General features: G+C 54.8%; 1 protein-coding gene across 2 annotated transcripts in view; it reads right to left on the bottom strand.

Moving 5' to 3' along the window:
• Nucleotides 1-8,947: 8,947 nt before the first annotated feature.
• Nucleotides 8,948-15,235, bottom strand: part of LDLRAP1 (low density lipoprotein receptor adaptor protein 1) — a 14,552-nt gene continuing 8,264 nt past the window's right edge. Inside the window, exons 7-9 of one of the 2 annotated variants that reach the window (XM_042015661.1) lie at nt 13,981-14,108; nt 12,324-12,358; nt 8,948-10,845 (exon numbers count right to left, since the gene is read on the bottom strand). In XM_042015661.1, coding sequence (XP_041871595.1) covers nt 10,701-10,845; nt 12,324-12,358; nt 13,981-14,108 — 308 coding nt within the window. In that variant the 3' untranslated portion in view covers nt 8,948-10,700. Of the gene's footprint in view, nt 10,846-12,323; nt 12,359-13,980; nt 14,112-15,235 lie in introns of both variants that reach the window. The other variant, XM_042015660.1, reaches the window with a different exon arrangement.

Genomic DNA, 15,235 nt, shown 5'->3' on the forward strand with positions numbered 1-15,235 from the left:
GAGCTGGCTGCAGAGTCCCTGCCCTGCACATGGTCACTGAGCAGCCTGTGCCATCCCAGAGCCAGCAAACAGATCCCTCTTGGAGGGAAAGGTGTTTCCCCCCTTCCCTTGGTGCCGAGCTCATTTCCCTTTAATGCCTTTGAACCGGGCTGCTATGAGCCAGGCCAAGAGAAATCAGAACACCTCCGAGCATTTGAATGGGATAACACAAATATTGCCATTATAGCGGAAAAAAGAAGCATTTCCAGAGAGCTAAAAGTCCTTTAAAATGGCAATGAAAATCCAGCTCCCAGCAGCATCCATTGGCCATCCTCAGGTGGCTTCTAAGGCTGGGCTGAAATCATCCCTCAGCTGTGCAGTGGCTCAGGGTGGAGCCTGTCAGGAGAATCTTCTGTGGAGATTTTTACACAGAGTGTTTTATTGGCACCTCTCAGGTGCCACCAGCCCCTTTCTGCAGTGATCCAGGTGATCCACTGGGAGAAATTCCTCCCGTGTTTTGCACAGATCCCTGGGAGGTGCAGCCCTTCCCCAGGGGCTGTCGAGGCGAGCAGAATTTAAAACACCTTCAAAGAGGTCAATAATGTGTAGAGAAGAAGGAAAGATAAGGTTAATGGGGCAGATATTCCAATAAATATATTTCTGTTCCCTGTGGAGAGGAGCCAAAGCTGTTGAAGCGCTTGGCTGTGCATTGCTTTGCCAAATTACAGAGTTACCCTTTTCTCTCTCCAGCCATTAACCAAACCAGGAAAACAGAGCTCCCGTGGAGCTCAGCCTTCCCAGAGTGGGAGTTCCTGTGTCCCACCACTGGAACCCAGGCCAGGAGCAGGAGTTAGGATTTTAAATGATCACAGGAAGGCGGCAGCTAAAGCTGTGACAGAAGATGAACGCGCACTTTGCAGACGTGCTGCTGTCACAGGCCTATTCTGCAGGTTATTTTTTCCCCATGAAAGGCAGGACTGTTGCTCTGTTTTAAAAATGAGCTTTTCCCTGGGTGCCCATATCCATCTTCAAGGCCAAACCCCCTTCAGCTGTGCACTGCACCAACTCCCTGGCAAACACTGAAATAAGGAGAGGGTTCTCTGCAGCCCAAAATAACTTTTCAGTCACCTTGAGGGTGAAGTTCATCTGTGCCGACCTGCAAAACAGGTCACTCCCAAGCTGGCTGGGATGAATCACTGTCTGCACTATATTTAACCGGAGCCTGGGGAGGTCTGCACCGAATTGTTGTCATTTTGCCAGTCTGATGTCCCGTGTTCCTCGTGGCATCCGCAAGCAGAACACGTCCTGTGGCACAGACACGGCACCAGCGCTGGGCAGGGCTCGGCACTCCCCTGACTGAGGGCTTTTCTCTTCCAGTATCACCCAGGACCTAATGAGGGCTCTTTACTGGTGGCACTGTGCCAGCACAGCCCCTGCTGCTGGTGGGAGAGGGAAGTTTCACCCTCCAGGTCCATTCAGAAATGCCCTCAGTGTCCTCTCAATTTTTCCTGGGTCGGTAGAAAATGAAACAATTTTATGCTGCTGGTGTGAAGCAGGGAAATGTTTTTCCTTCCTGGTGTCTCCGTGTGGTCCCAGCTCAGACTCATCATTCCACATTATCCAAGAGATCCCTTGAAATGACAAATCTCCTACAGGCACCCACAGAACCACTTCTATTTCATCTTTCCTTTTCCTCCTTTAAAACCGCATGCAGAGCAATGCTTAATCCATGTGGAAAAAACAAAAATATCTTCCCTTGATCCTCACCCAGCCTGAGCAGATCCTCCTCAGGGACCCCAACAGCTCCTGTCCGGGTCGGTGCCTTGTCCCTGTCCCCACCCCATGTGTGGGCGAGCAGTGAGCTCACACCAGTGCCCAAAGAAGGGGAGAGGAGGCGTTTGTGCTGCTCGAGCTCACGGGTGTTCGTGCCGGTCTCCGAGGGGCTGCTCCAGCCACGCAGGCTGCATGCAGATGGGAAAGGCTCTGGCCAGGCTGGAACACAGAGAATGGGAGCTGGGGAAAACAACAATTACGGGATTATAAAAATACCTGCCGGGCATCAGGAATGCGAGGGAGGGGAGGATCGAGGAGTCTTGGGGGAAGGGACAGGTAGGGAAATTATGTCTCATGGCTGTGTCCTCCTGAACTGGCTTTGGGAAGGGAAAAAAAAACCTCAAAATTTCTTGGTAAGACCTGTGGGATACATGGTCCAGCCTGGGTCACTGCAATGCCAACTCTCCACTGGTGATTTTCCCCCAGGTGTTGGGTCTGTTGGAGGCCAGAGACGCTTGGGACAGGCTGATGTCCCTTGGAGCACAAGGAATGCTGTGCAGGACGTGGGGAGGGAGGCTGGAATTGCTCATTTTTAGCTGCCTGGGAGGGAGGAGCGATGTCACCTCTGCAGATCTGAGGTTGTTGCTTTGTGTCTGCTTCCATCTGTCAGCCGTCCCAGCCATCACCCTGGCACAGGCTACTGAGTGACCCTCAGGGACAGCCCTGGGCCGTGTGACAGACAGGAGGGAGGATTTGGGACTCCTCCTCTGTGGGATGGACACGGAGCTGCAGCACCCAGGAGCATCCCAAACCCTGGGAGAAGCCTGCAGAGCCCAGGGAAGGCTGTGAGTGCACGGCCCAAGGCAAACCCAGCTCAGCCTTTAATGCCTGGCTGACGGGCTGCTTCCAAAGCTTTCCCCCAAACTTGCTCAGGGCTCTTTGCACTTCATCCTAGAACACCCCGGTGCTGGCTCTGAGCTCTGAGAGATAAAAGAGGAGGAACTTAAGCTCTCAGACATCCTTTGCTGAGAGTCCTAGAGACAGCAGGAAAACCCAGGGGCTGATGATCACATGGCTGATGGCACTCGGGTCACAAGGAAGGGGCTTTCCTCTCGAGGCAGCTGCCACCTCCTTGCTCTTTAGAAGGAGTTTGGCACCTGCTGGATCAAACTTTGTTAGGAGGAGAGGGAATACGGGGCTGTGCCAGGGCTGGAGAGGCCTTTCAGAGAGAGGAAATTATTTTTAAAAAACAAGTTTGAAAAGCTGTGTGTGGCTTTCAAGAGCCCTGATAGCTCAGGTGGCAGCCTGGAGCTCGGCACAGGTTCTGAGCCGTGTCCGTGCAGCCAGAGCAGGCGCTGAGAATGGTTCCCCCCGCTACTGATTCTCACACACAGCCAGGAGCTCCCCTGCAGATAATGTGTTGTGTTATCACTCCAGCACGTCCCTGAGATAGCCCAAATCAGATAAAGCCCGAGCTCATCAGGGCAGGCAGCTTTAAAGGAGCCTTTGTCACTCCCCGCTCGCTCGGAGCTGCGGCAGGAGGCACGGGGCAGGTTGGGATGCTCAGCCTGGACATTTCCCAGCTCCTGGCCCAGCGTGTGGCTCATCCTGAGGCTCTGAGGGAGGTTAATCACTCGGAAGAGACGGATTCAATGACATTTCACTGAGGCTGGCAGGGCCAGCACCGGAGGAGCAGTGACAACCCAAGGGCAGGGACACCCCTGCCTCCCTGCGGGTTACAATGAGGGCACCGCAGCGGGGCTGAGAGCGGGGTCACACGGGCGAAGGAGGCGGCGTGGGGACACACACAGCACCCCTGGGGCTGGTCAGCCTGCTCCCTGCCCTCAGCAGCCCCGTCCCAGACTCTCCTCCACCGCCAGGGCTGCCGTGAGCCCGGGCTCGCTGCGGAGCGCAGGGCTCGGTGCCCAGGGCCAGCCCCGCGCTGGCACCACGCGGCTCCGGCAGCCGCGGGCAGCTCTCCCCGGGGCTCTCGGGCACTCAGCCGGAGCCCAGACCTCTCCTCTGAGCAAACAACTGAGCTTTAGACTTGTCTGCAGCTCTCTGAGCTGCTGTGTCAGGTGGGAGAGGAAGGGATGCAGTTTGGGGCTCGGCACTAGTGCACCTCCTCGTGCAATGGGGGTAACGAGACAGGGAACGCCCGGGACTGCAAGCAGCAGCTCCAGCCTGGGCTGCTCCGTCTCATCCCCACCTCAGAGCTCACGCTCTCGTCCTGAGGACGCGAAAAGCAGAACTGGAGAGGCTCAAAGCGTCAGGGGCAGGGGGAAGCAGCGGTGATGCACAGCCGGTGTGGCAGCCGAGCCTCTCCTGTCAGGGCTGGCAAATGCCTCGTGTGTTCCTACCTGTCTGCAGCCCTTGAATAACTGCACCAGGAGCTTTCCCACTTCTCCCATCGCATTCCACAGACGTGAGTCAGGCCAGCTCGAAATATAAACGGGAGACCACAGAGGAGCAGGTGACCCAGATTCTGACAGACCTTCCCCAATTTAATCTTGATATACACCACCAGCCGCTGGCTGGATCACGATGCTTTAACCAGCATGAAAAACAAGTCCAGCCTCTCATGTCCCCTAAAAGCAAAGCTCCTGCCTGCCCAGCACTGGCTCTTTTCACACACAACCACATTTTGCCGACCCACTGCCCCCCAAACTCTCATGGACCCATCAAACCTCAAACACAAATGTGGGGGATCAAATCTGGCCTCATTTAAGAAGCAAATCGCCAGCAGAGCAGCACAGCCCCATACCACAGTGACAAATCCTCTCCAGAGCCTGTGGCCGTGGCTTTGGGATTTATTTGGTTCCTCTGAGAGGTGAGGAGGTGGACTTGGGGAAGCTGTGAGTCAAAGGGCTCCAGCTGTGGAGGGGGAAGCCTGACCTGATGCCGAACAGCTGGGAGGGAGCTGAGCCTGGGCAGTGATGCTCCAGCTCCGTGCCTGGCTCTGCAGGCCAGGGCTGTGGATTTCTGGGTGAGCCATGCTCAACAGCCAGTAAATATTCCTGACTCCAGCTGGACCACAGCTGCAGGAAAGCTCTGCCAGAGTCAGCTGGATCATCCTCTGGCTCGTGCACCAACCACGAAATTACAGGTTCCTGTTTCAGGCTCTTCATTAAAAGGTGATTTCACGGGAGCTGTGGAGAGGGTGATTTTCAAACCTGAGCCGGATCTGCCGGTCCAGCAGATTTTTTGCATCATTCTCAACCCTCTTCAACCACCCACCTTCTGTGCTGACTGTTTTTAACTCCCATGTGAAACCAAGTTGATCTGAAAGTCGCTGACGGAAGATGCACCTGGCTCCTGTCACTGCCTCTGCTGCTGTCACCCTGATAACCCCGTGCCCAAAACCTGCAGCCCTCCCCTTTTCCACGGACAGGGAGCCACCTCCACCCTTCCTTACAAACCGACCAAATCACCCAAGGAATTCTGACACACTTCCCCGGTTTTTAACGTTTCCCTTTGGGCTGGGTGAGCCACAGCCACTTCTCTGCACATCAGCTCTTGTTGGACAGAGGTTAAGTGAGCAGGAATATCCCGTATTTTCAAAGGCTGCCTCTTTTCCCTGTGATTTGCACGTTCTCTGCAAACAGATCTGTGTGAACTGCAGACCCGCAGGATGCGATGACCACGGGGCAGTGGGGATCAAAGGACATTAAAGGCGAGTCCCTGCTGCTCCTGACCACGATAAGATCTGGCTGGGCTCAGGATCCTGTTACTGCACATGAGGACATTGATCAAAGCTTTGTTCTTACCCTGAGCTGTCCAAGGGAGGCTGCAAACATGGCTCACTGTCATCGTTTCACTTACAATAACACATGAGCTCGGAGGAAGGCTCTCAGCTGCAGCTTTTTATATCTAAACTCTTCCTGGCTGAGCAATCTCAACCTACTATTGATCCAGATGACGCATTTGATTCCTATAATTGAGATTGGAATTAAAGAAAAAAAAAGCCTTTCTATTTCTTCCAGCGAGTTTGTTTCTCACGTTTGACAGCTCGGCGCGTGCATCACTCGGGCTTTTGCCGTGATGAAAGCGAAGGAATTTGTTTAAGGGTGGAAAGCTGTAACTGCCTCAGCCCAAAAGCCACAGATGGAGGGAGCAAAATACCTGGGTGTTCTCTCACCCATCGCCTTTGAAATGTCAAGCAGAAGTTGTTTTCTAGGGGATCATGGAATGGTTTGGGTGGGAAGGGACCTTAAAGCTCACCCCATTCCACCCCTGCCATGGGCAGGGACACCTTCCACTGTCCCAGGCTGCTCCAACCTGGCCTTGAACACTTCCAGGGATCCAGGGGCACCCACAGCTTCTCTGGGCACCCTGTGCCGGGGCCTGCCCACCCTCACAGGGAAGGAATTTCTCCCCAATATTTCATCTAATCCCACTTTCTTTGAGTTTTCATCCATTTCCCTTTGTCCTGTCAAGTAGAAAGAATAAAATAGAAATAAACCCATGGCCAGCTTGGAATCAAACAAGCACAGTTCCGATGCTGCAGGCTCAGTGATCTTCCCCTGCTGCCTTCCCCCTGTTCAAGAGAATTTCCAGCAGCTGAACTGCACAGAAATTCTCCAGTTTCACACGGAATAACCACTGACTCAGAGGAAAAAGTCTCTGATTCAAGAGCAAGCCTGGAGCCCCCCTCTCTGAGTAGCAAATTGAGCTGGCACTTACTCACTTTAGATCTTTCTGTAGGTATTGCATTGATGGAGAAAGTGCTGTGTATTCGCTTGTTTATTTGCAAAAAAAGGTTAAAAAAAAAAATTCTATTAAAATCTTGCACCTCTGGGACTGCCTTTGAAAGGCGTGTGATGTGACTCCAGGAGAGAAGTGATCAGCCTGCAATAATTTAGATTAGCAACCACTGTTGCTATGGATACTTTCTTTAAGTGAAGCATACCATTATAATTTAAATTTCCAGTAACTCACAGAAAAAAAAAAGGACAGCACATTAAAAGTAATAAAAAATGCCAGAGACGCAACTGTTTTATTCCTTGCTGTCAGTTTTACTCGTGCTGTGACAGCGTTGGAGAAGTGATAGAATTGCCACGTCTGAGCAGATTTAGTACTTTTACACGTTTTATTCCATTAATTAGACCTGGGGCTCGTGGCTGTGATCGAGGCAGTGGCCGAGTGACAGGCTGGGAGCTGGGATGTCACACTGGGAGCTGGGATGTCACACTGGGAGCTGGCAGGGAGGAGGACTCGGAGCTAAAACAAGCCCTGACAAGCAGTGAGTCCGGGGTTTGTTCCAGCAGCATCAGCGCAGGCAGATGGAAACACAAAGGTACAAGGCAAATAACTCCCTGCAAAGCATCATCAGCCAGGCTTTTAAGCAAAAAACTTTGCCTGGAGTGGTGTTGCCATCCGTGGGATTGGAGCAGCTGAGACAGAAAGTGCCGCTGTGGCTGGCAGGGAACGTCGGGAAAAGCCCGGCGTGGAGGCTGGGGTGTTTGCTGAGGAAGGGATTGAGTGAGGGCTGGAAAGGTGAAAAAAAACAAACCCTTGGTGGCAGAGAGTGAGAGGTGTGGAGTTTGCAGTGTCTGGTTTGAAGGGAGAGAAGGAAAATCCCCAGGGCATCTCCCCCACTGTGCCCAGAGAGACGGCGGCGGTGGCTCCAAAACCGAAACTGTCATGGCCAAAGTTTGGGACAAACGAGGTGTTTGGGGAATATTTTGGTGTCTCAGTAGGGTTTTTCTCACCTGCTGGCTCAGCACCAAGCGGGTGCCAGGGAGGAGCAGGGATGTCAATGACTTGACATCCCTCCTTCTTGTAAAGCCCGTATTTCTCCTTGGGGCCAGGGGCCCGCTGGGGACGGCTGCTTTTAGCAGGGAGGAAAAATAACAACGAACCCCCAGAGCCCCGGGCACTGCCTCCCGTCCCTCCCCTGGCACCGAGGAGAGGTGCTGAGGAAATGAATGAATGCAGTATTAAGGCTCCCTCTGACATGAGCAGGATCCGCTCGCTGCTGATAAACTGCTCGCAGTCAGAGCTGCTGACGCGGCTCCAGGTTATTCCAGCTGCTCCTGGAGCTGCTCCTGGGGGCTCCAGGGTCCCCTCGGTGCTGTGGAAGTTTATGGATCTTTGGCACTGAAATTACAGCTCTGCCAGGAGCTGTGCCAGCCCCTCCACACCCCGTGCCGAGGCAGGGTGACAGCCCAGCGTGTCACAGCACTGCCACCTCCGTGCTGCTGCTGCTGCAGCTGCTCCGGGGGAGGGACGGGCACCAAAGTCACCCCATGTCCCCCTTGGAGAAATGTGGGGCTGGGGGAGCTGAGCCAGCAGCCCCCAGCCCGCTTTTCATGGCACAGCCACCCCTCAGCAGTGAATTCCTCCTCCCTTCCCTGGCAGGAGAAGGGAATGGATGCTGAAAGTTCCTTAACTGGCAGTTAAAAAAAGGTCACATCAGAACTGAGGGATCAATTTGTTCCTCAGCAGGGCCATCAGTTATGCATGAGGGCTCAGCACTCATAATCTGGGACAGCTCACCCTGGAAGAGGCAGTTTCAGCTGAAAAATGGACTTTTAGTGGGTTTATATTTGTTAGCACCGCGGGAGGGGGGGCGGTGGCTCTGCAGAGCCTCCCTGCTCTGCCCGCAGCCCTGCGGGGATGTGGAGGGACGGGGTGGCACCCGCGGGTTCCGTCTGTCAGCACCCCGAAGGGATGCTCCAGGTGCTTCCCAGCCGAGGTGAGGGCAGCTGGGAGCTGCAGAGGGCTGAGCACACAGGGCTGTGCTGGGCTCTTTACCTAAAAGGCAACTGCACAAACTCAGCTGCCCCCAGAGGGAAGCACTTTGTGACTCAGGAACGCTGTCAGTGAAGAGATTTGGGGTTTGATGCTCCTCTTTGTGCGCAGATGAGCCTGAAGCATTGACCTCCCCTCTTTTCCCCCTCCTCACACCCTCACCTGGAGGCCAAAGCAGCCACACAGGGACGGGTCCTGCTCCCTCTGTGCATCCCACGGGGCCACATCCAGCCCCACAGCATTCCTCGGGAGCAGACCATGGCTCAGGGTCCAGCTGCAGCTCTCTCCCCACTTGGATGGCTCTGGAACCACCTCCCCAGGACGTTTCTGATCACATCCTGCCATGAATCAGGGACAGACAGAACTCAACCAGAGCCACAAAAGCTGCCACACATTAAAGGGAGCACGGTGAAAATTGAATGAAGTGACCCAGCACAGAGGCTTCAAAAAATGGCAGAGCTTTTATTCCCCTCAGTACAGAATATTCTTTACAGCGTCAGGTTTTCTTAAAAAAAGCACTCTAAACACACAAGGGTAGTGTTGTGCATTTCCAGGATCTGCTGCTGGAGTCTCTAGGAAAGGAGAAAGGTCAGAGAAACCTTCACACTCCATCCCACAGCTTCCTGGGGAGATCAGAGCTCCCTGGGCTGGGGCAAGGGGCTGCTTCCAGCACTGCTGGGCTGCTGCAGCAGGTTCCTGTCCCTGCCCTGTGCCTGCAGCACAGCTCTGCAGGTCCCTCCCATCCTGCTGCTGCACACAGGAGCTGCTTTAAACAGCCCAGAGCAGGACACACAGAGCACAGGTTCCACCAGAGCCGTGATGAGTCAGCTCCACGAGTCCTCAACACCTTCTCACACTCACACTTGGGGGGAAAAAAAAAATATCTCCAATCTAAGTCAGTCACTCAGCTGCTTCCCAAGGAATTCTTACAGCTGACAGAGAGGGTTTTTTCCCTTCCTGCGAGCAGTTTTAGGGGAGTTCTAAAGAGCTATCTGGGGAATGAATTAGTGCTTCAAACCCAAGTTACAAATCTATAAAACAGATTAGTACACTTCACATAAGGCCACAAACACTGCGAGATGTCAGTGAGACTGTTTAGGATCATTAAACTTAATCTTTTGATTAGCATAAACTTTATACCTGCATTGCTGATTTTCAGTTCCAGGGGTAGATGGAGCTTCCTGAGCCCCCTGGGAACTGTGGCTGTCAGGGAGAAGGGGTGGGAGCACCACTGGGAGGGGCACCTGATGCTAATTGGACAGCCAGGTATTGCTCCTGCTGATCCAACTCCACAGAATGAGCAACAACCACGTGGCTTTGAGGCAGGAACAAGTCCTGGGCAGGCAAACCCACAGGGCCAAGCTGGGAACACGGATCTGTGGTGCTGCTGGGCCTCCCAAGCTGCCCTTTCCAAGAGATTTTAACCAAACAAATCCTTCCTCCCTGGTGGTTTTGCTTTTAAAGCCAACGGAGCTTTAGGATCTCGAGTCGGTCAGAGGTGAGGGGTCAGCTTTGAGCTGCAGCATTGCCAGGGTGGGTTCTTTTTGGGTAAATAGCTTCTGAGGAGAAGTTCCAGGCACTGCTTACCTTGACAATTCGGACCATCGCTTTCAGTTCGAGTTTTAAAGTGCAAAACTTGGCAGAGTCTTTGGGTTAAAAAGCGTCAATTCCCACGTGGAGAGCCGGGAGCCGCGGGGTGACTGACAGCTGTGAGAGTGCCACAGACACTCACACAAAAGCTCCAGCTCTGCTCCCTCTCTGATTTCACACTGCCAGCAGCTGCTGCAAACCCCCTCCCTGGCCAGGCAGGTGATGTGTTGTTCCCGAATCCGTGGATTAGAAGCACTCAGAGCTGCGTTTGCCTCCGCAGCCCTTGGCTGGGGGCTGCTCACGGAGGGGCTTTGGTGGTGCCCAGGCTGTTTGCAGGCAGGGACAGGCACTGCTGCAGATGCTCTCCACACCTCCCAGGAACACCTGTAAACTGTGAATAAATACCTCCAAGAGCATCTCGTGGTTTAGATAAAAGCAAGGTACAAAAATCCGCGTTAGGTTTCTGAAGCTTTGGTCTAAACTGGGCTGTGACACCCTCTGAGCTGCTGGAGAGCCCTGCGAAGGTTCCCCGGTTACAGCACCCGGAACAGCACGATCCAGGCCACAGGCTCCGAGTGGTTTTCCTCTCTTGGATGCCTCTGCCCTCAGAACATGAACAGATCATCCTTCTCTGCCGTGCCGGGGTCGATTTTGTTCCAGTCCACAGGGGACAGAGTCTCTGCACTCTGGATGTCCTGAGCCGTCAGCCCCGTGTCCAGCACCTGCGGGTTCGTCCTCGACTGGGCCAGTCTGAGGGGGCACAAAAGCACAGAGTGAAACACAAACCCGGGTGGTTTCGTGCCTGCTGCACCCCCAGCGCTGCAGCTCCGCGGTTCAACACCCTCCAGCAGAATGGAAACTCTCGGGAGGGGGGAGCTGGCACAGAACATTCGCAGCACTCTCAAGTCTGTTGCAGCTTTGCTGCTGGCTTCTCTCAACAATTCCCCTGCAGGCATCCCGGGAATTTGCAGGCTGGACATCCCACAGATTACTGGCCTGGCAGAGCAGCGTTCTCCTCCCCGGAGCCACCCCTGGGCTCTGCTCTCTGCTCCCCAGAGGAGCAGCCTCAGAGCAGTGTCAGCCCTGCCCCAGCAGCAGCTCCCTGGCTCGGGACTCCGAGGGCTCAGCTGATGTTTATCAGCCCCAGGAGCAGCTGGGAGAGCTTCTCAGCCCAGATGTTTCACAAAACCTAAGGAGCCCCAGTTTGTTGTTGTGTGATTTAAATCCCCCCCGTGAAAATACTGCAGCACCGGGGCTGGGGGTTAACTCAGCCATCTGGGGGTTCATCCAGGGGGAGGCACGACGTCCCAAGAAGCCTGAGATGAAGCCCTGATTTTTAATAAAGAAGGACAATGTGCAGCTGTGATGATGTGGCAGGAATGGTTTCGGGAGTGCCGGAGGATGAGCAGCCCAAACTCTGAGTCACCAGAGGGCCGAGGGTGATGTGACAGCTCAGCATCCAGCAACGCAGAACAAACCCCAAAAACAACCACATCTGCTGCACCCCGTGGGGTGAGGAAAACAGAGAGTCCAGGACATCCATCAGCCCCGTTATCAGCCACAGCCTGGGACGAGGCTGCTGGGGAAGGGGAAGCTGTAAATCATCCCTGAGAGCCAAATGAGACCCCAAGGGCTGAGCAGGAACTGCTGCAAACCCTTCTCTGCCTCACTCCCTCCTCTAGCACCTCCCAGCCCGAGGGGCAGGAAGAGGAGGAGGAAGAGGAGGATGGGACCCACATAAACTCCACCAACCCCACAGGACAGGCAGGAAAACCCACCTGAAAGGAAACGGGTTTGTTTGGCTTTGCTGGATGGATCAGCAGGCACGGGCTCCACTCCTTAATTTGGAGTGGAAAGAGGAATAAACCCCACGGACTGAGGGCTGAGTTTGTGGGCTGAGGAAGAGCAAAGCCCCCAGTGCCAGAAGCTGGGACCAGCAGCCTGAAAAAGCCTCGGCAAGTGGGAGCAGACACACCAACTGCTCGGGGAATTAAATTCCCTATCACACACAGCCTCTCTCCATCCTTAAAAGGTTGTCAAAATATTTGGCTGATCAGGCAGCCTTAAAGCCTATCTTTCAATTACCAGCTGAGGCACTGATGGAGCAGCTGCCTAGGTCAGATCACGGCCCTGATTAGATTAAGGAGCATTATTAAAAGCCAGTCCCCAGTCAAGCCTCTGGGGCTGCTCCCCAGTGCTGAACTCGGGAAGGGAGTGATGAGAATTACCTTGAAAACGCCTCGTCGAGCCCATCATCCATTTCCTTTGTTAAGAGATAAAAAGAGAGACAAGTAGTTGCTAAGAGAACTGCACAAAAGTGTATTTAGAGATCTGGCTCTGCACTCGAGCAAGGCAGACAAAAAATATCTGTGTCTGTTGGCTTCAGAGTGCCTCAGTCACCTCCTCTGCAATCTGCCTCCTCTCCTCTGCCCGAGCTCCAGGGGAAAAGGTGAACTCCTGGTGGTCCCGGGGCTTGGTCCTTTCCCTCCATCCCCAAACAGGCTGATCCTGCCCCCAGATCCACCCCACGAGTGGAGCACAGGGATGAACCCACCCCTCGCTCTCCCAGCTCCGCAGTTTCTGCCACGAGGAGGGACCTGGACAGAGCTCCAGGAGTCCCTTGGGGCTTTTCTGGATCAGCATCACGGAGAGCAGCTCTGCACTGGCACGGGGGGGGACATGAAAAGCAGCTCTGGGAGCCTTTATCTCTGCTCTGCTGCCAGGGTTTCCCAGGGAAAGCACTGGAGCTGCTCTGGAGGAAGGTTTTCCCTGCTCGGTGCGAGGGCTTTGCTACGGACAGACCGGGCTGTTCCCCAAATCCTGTGAGGCACTTACAGACTTAATGCAATTAATAAGTGAAGTATGAAAGCTCTGTAAGCAGGCAGGGATTGGAGATTGCTGATAAGCCTCCAGGATTTGATTCGGGCTTAGAGCTGATCTTCAGGTTTAACCTGGAAAGCCTCAGGCCCGCCAGGCTCGAGGAATGGGCTCCAGGCAAAGGCACTTATCCTGCAATTCCCCAAAATCCAGCAGGCACGGGGTCTGTGGCAGGGATGAGACCCCAGGTCAAGTGGGGCTTCAAGGGTCAGCCCCAGCCTGGTTGGGGATCAGAGAATCCCAGGATGATCTGATGGGAAGGGACCTTAAATCCCATCCCATTCCCACTCCTGCCATGGGCAGGGACACCTCCCACTGTCCCAGGGTGCTCCAACCTGGCCCTGGGCACTGCCAGGGATCCAGGGGCAGCCACAGCTGCTCTGGGCACCCTGTGCCAGGGCCTGCCCACCCTCTCAGGGAGGAATTCCTTCCCAATATCCCATATAACCCCACCCTCCTCCAGTCTGAAGGGGACGATGGAGCACTGGGGCATGGAGAGGCTCCCTGATGGATGCACACCCAGGGCTGCCCCATCACTTTTCTATCAGAGATCCACGAAACAATTACAGCCAGAGGACTGAGGGCATTTCCAAGAAGCCATCCAAGCTCCCACAGCCACGAACAGGAGCAGGGAGAAGTCAGAGTAATAATGAACATAAATTTAACCTGGTTTTAGTGAGCAGTAAACAAAAGCCATCAATGTCATGATTCCAGCCCCTGCACAGAGCACTCGGGTGGTCTCTCAGGTAAGTGACAAACCCCTGAGAAATGCTGCTCCAGAACAGGGAATATTCAAGGACCTGACAGCAGCGTTCCTCACGGGCCTTTGCGTCCTGCTCATTTCCTCCCCACACCTAAAAAGGGCAGCAGGCACTGAACACTCAGCGATCCTTCCCGGCTGTGGGCATCTCCAAAACCTCTCTGAGCAGCTCAGCCACCCCACAGCTCCGGGTTTATCCCAGGAAAAGCCCCGGGATGGGAGCTGGAGCACTCCTGGCTGTCCCTTACCCACACCACGTTGTTGTTGACCGAGGGGCTGGGCCCGAAGCCGCTGTTGTCCAGCTGTGGGGACTCTGTGCTGCTGCCCAGGGGGGATCTGGCAGGGTCCTCAAAGTCCAGCAAGTTCCCTGTGGCTGCTGCTGTGGGCAGAGCAGAGAGGGAATGAGGGGAGAGGAGCAGAGACACAGCCAAACCTTCCTGCAGGAGCCGCTTCCCTTCAAGAGTGCAAGCAAAGGGCTGCACCGAATTCCTCCAGGATGGCCCCAAACCTGAGCACTGAGGAGCTGCACCCACCCCAGTGGGGGCTGTGGTTCATCCAGGGTGTCCAGGTCAGGCACCTGAGGAGCTCCCAGTGGGGATGCAGCCCTTGGGAAGGCTCCTGGGTGCCCACTGATGCTGAGGATGAGCCCCAGGCCGTCCCATGCCCAGGTGGGAAGAGCCCCTGGGCGACATCCTCAGCTCAGCCCACAACACTTTACAAAGGTATTTTATAGGACTGAGGGCAAATCCTGCCCTGGGGGAAGTTCAGACCTTGGGAAGCCTCCAACCCTCCCCAGCACCCTGCACTGGGGTGGATGCAGGAGCATCCCAGCTCTGGAGCATCCCCCAGGGAGAGGCTGGAGCCCATTCCTACATCCACAGCAGCCCCAGGCTGGATTATCCCAATGTGCCACCCTTTGGGAGAGATTCCTCCAGTCCTGAGCCTCCCCAGGAAGAAGCAGGATGTGCCAGCCTGGAAGCAAGCCCAGTTCAATGCTATTTTTCACCGTGCCAAATCCTCTTATCTCCGTGGCCAGCAGGGAGGAGGGATTAGCCTTTTGTCCCACTTCTCCCTGCCCTGCCCTTCGGAGGCAGCAGAGGACCCAGGGCCAGGCCCCGAATCCTGAGGAGATTTACTATGTAATTGTTTTATTTCACACACCTCCCCTCCCTCAGGGGAGTGTCTGGGGTCTGACACAACCCCAAACCCGAGCTCTGGGTGTGCAGATCCAGGCTGAGCTCATAAGGACGTCACAGCCAATTTGCCTGGGGCAGGATTTGGGGTGGCAGCAGGAGAAGTTTAAGGGGGAGAAGGAAGCACTCAGCTGGCAGCCAAGAACCCGAAGTGCTGCTCCTCCTGGCCTTCAGAGCCCTCCCAGGAGCTTGCCCTGCTCAGGGAAAATCCCTCAGGCTGTCCCCATCCCTGTTTGGGGGAATCCCCCATCCCTCAGGCTGTCCCCTGCCCTGTTTGGGGGAATCCCCCATCCCTCAGGCTGTCCCCATC

The sequence above is a fragment of the Corvus kubaryi genome, unplaced genomic scaffold (assembly GCF_017639235.1).
Source record: "Corvus kubaryi isolate FWS band 111438036 unplaced genomic scaffold, C.kubaryi_AGA036_p1.0 split3-37304, whole genome shotgun sequence".
NCBI classification, from domain to species: domain Eukaryota; kingdom Metazoa; phylum Chordata; class Aves; order Passeriformes; family Corvidae; genus Corvus; species Corvus kubaryi.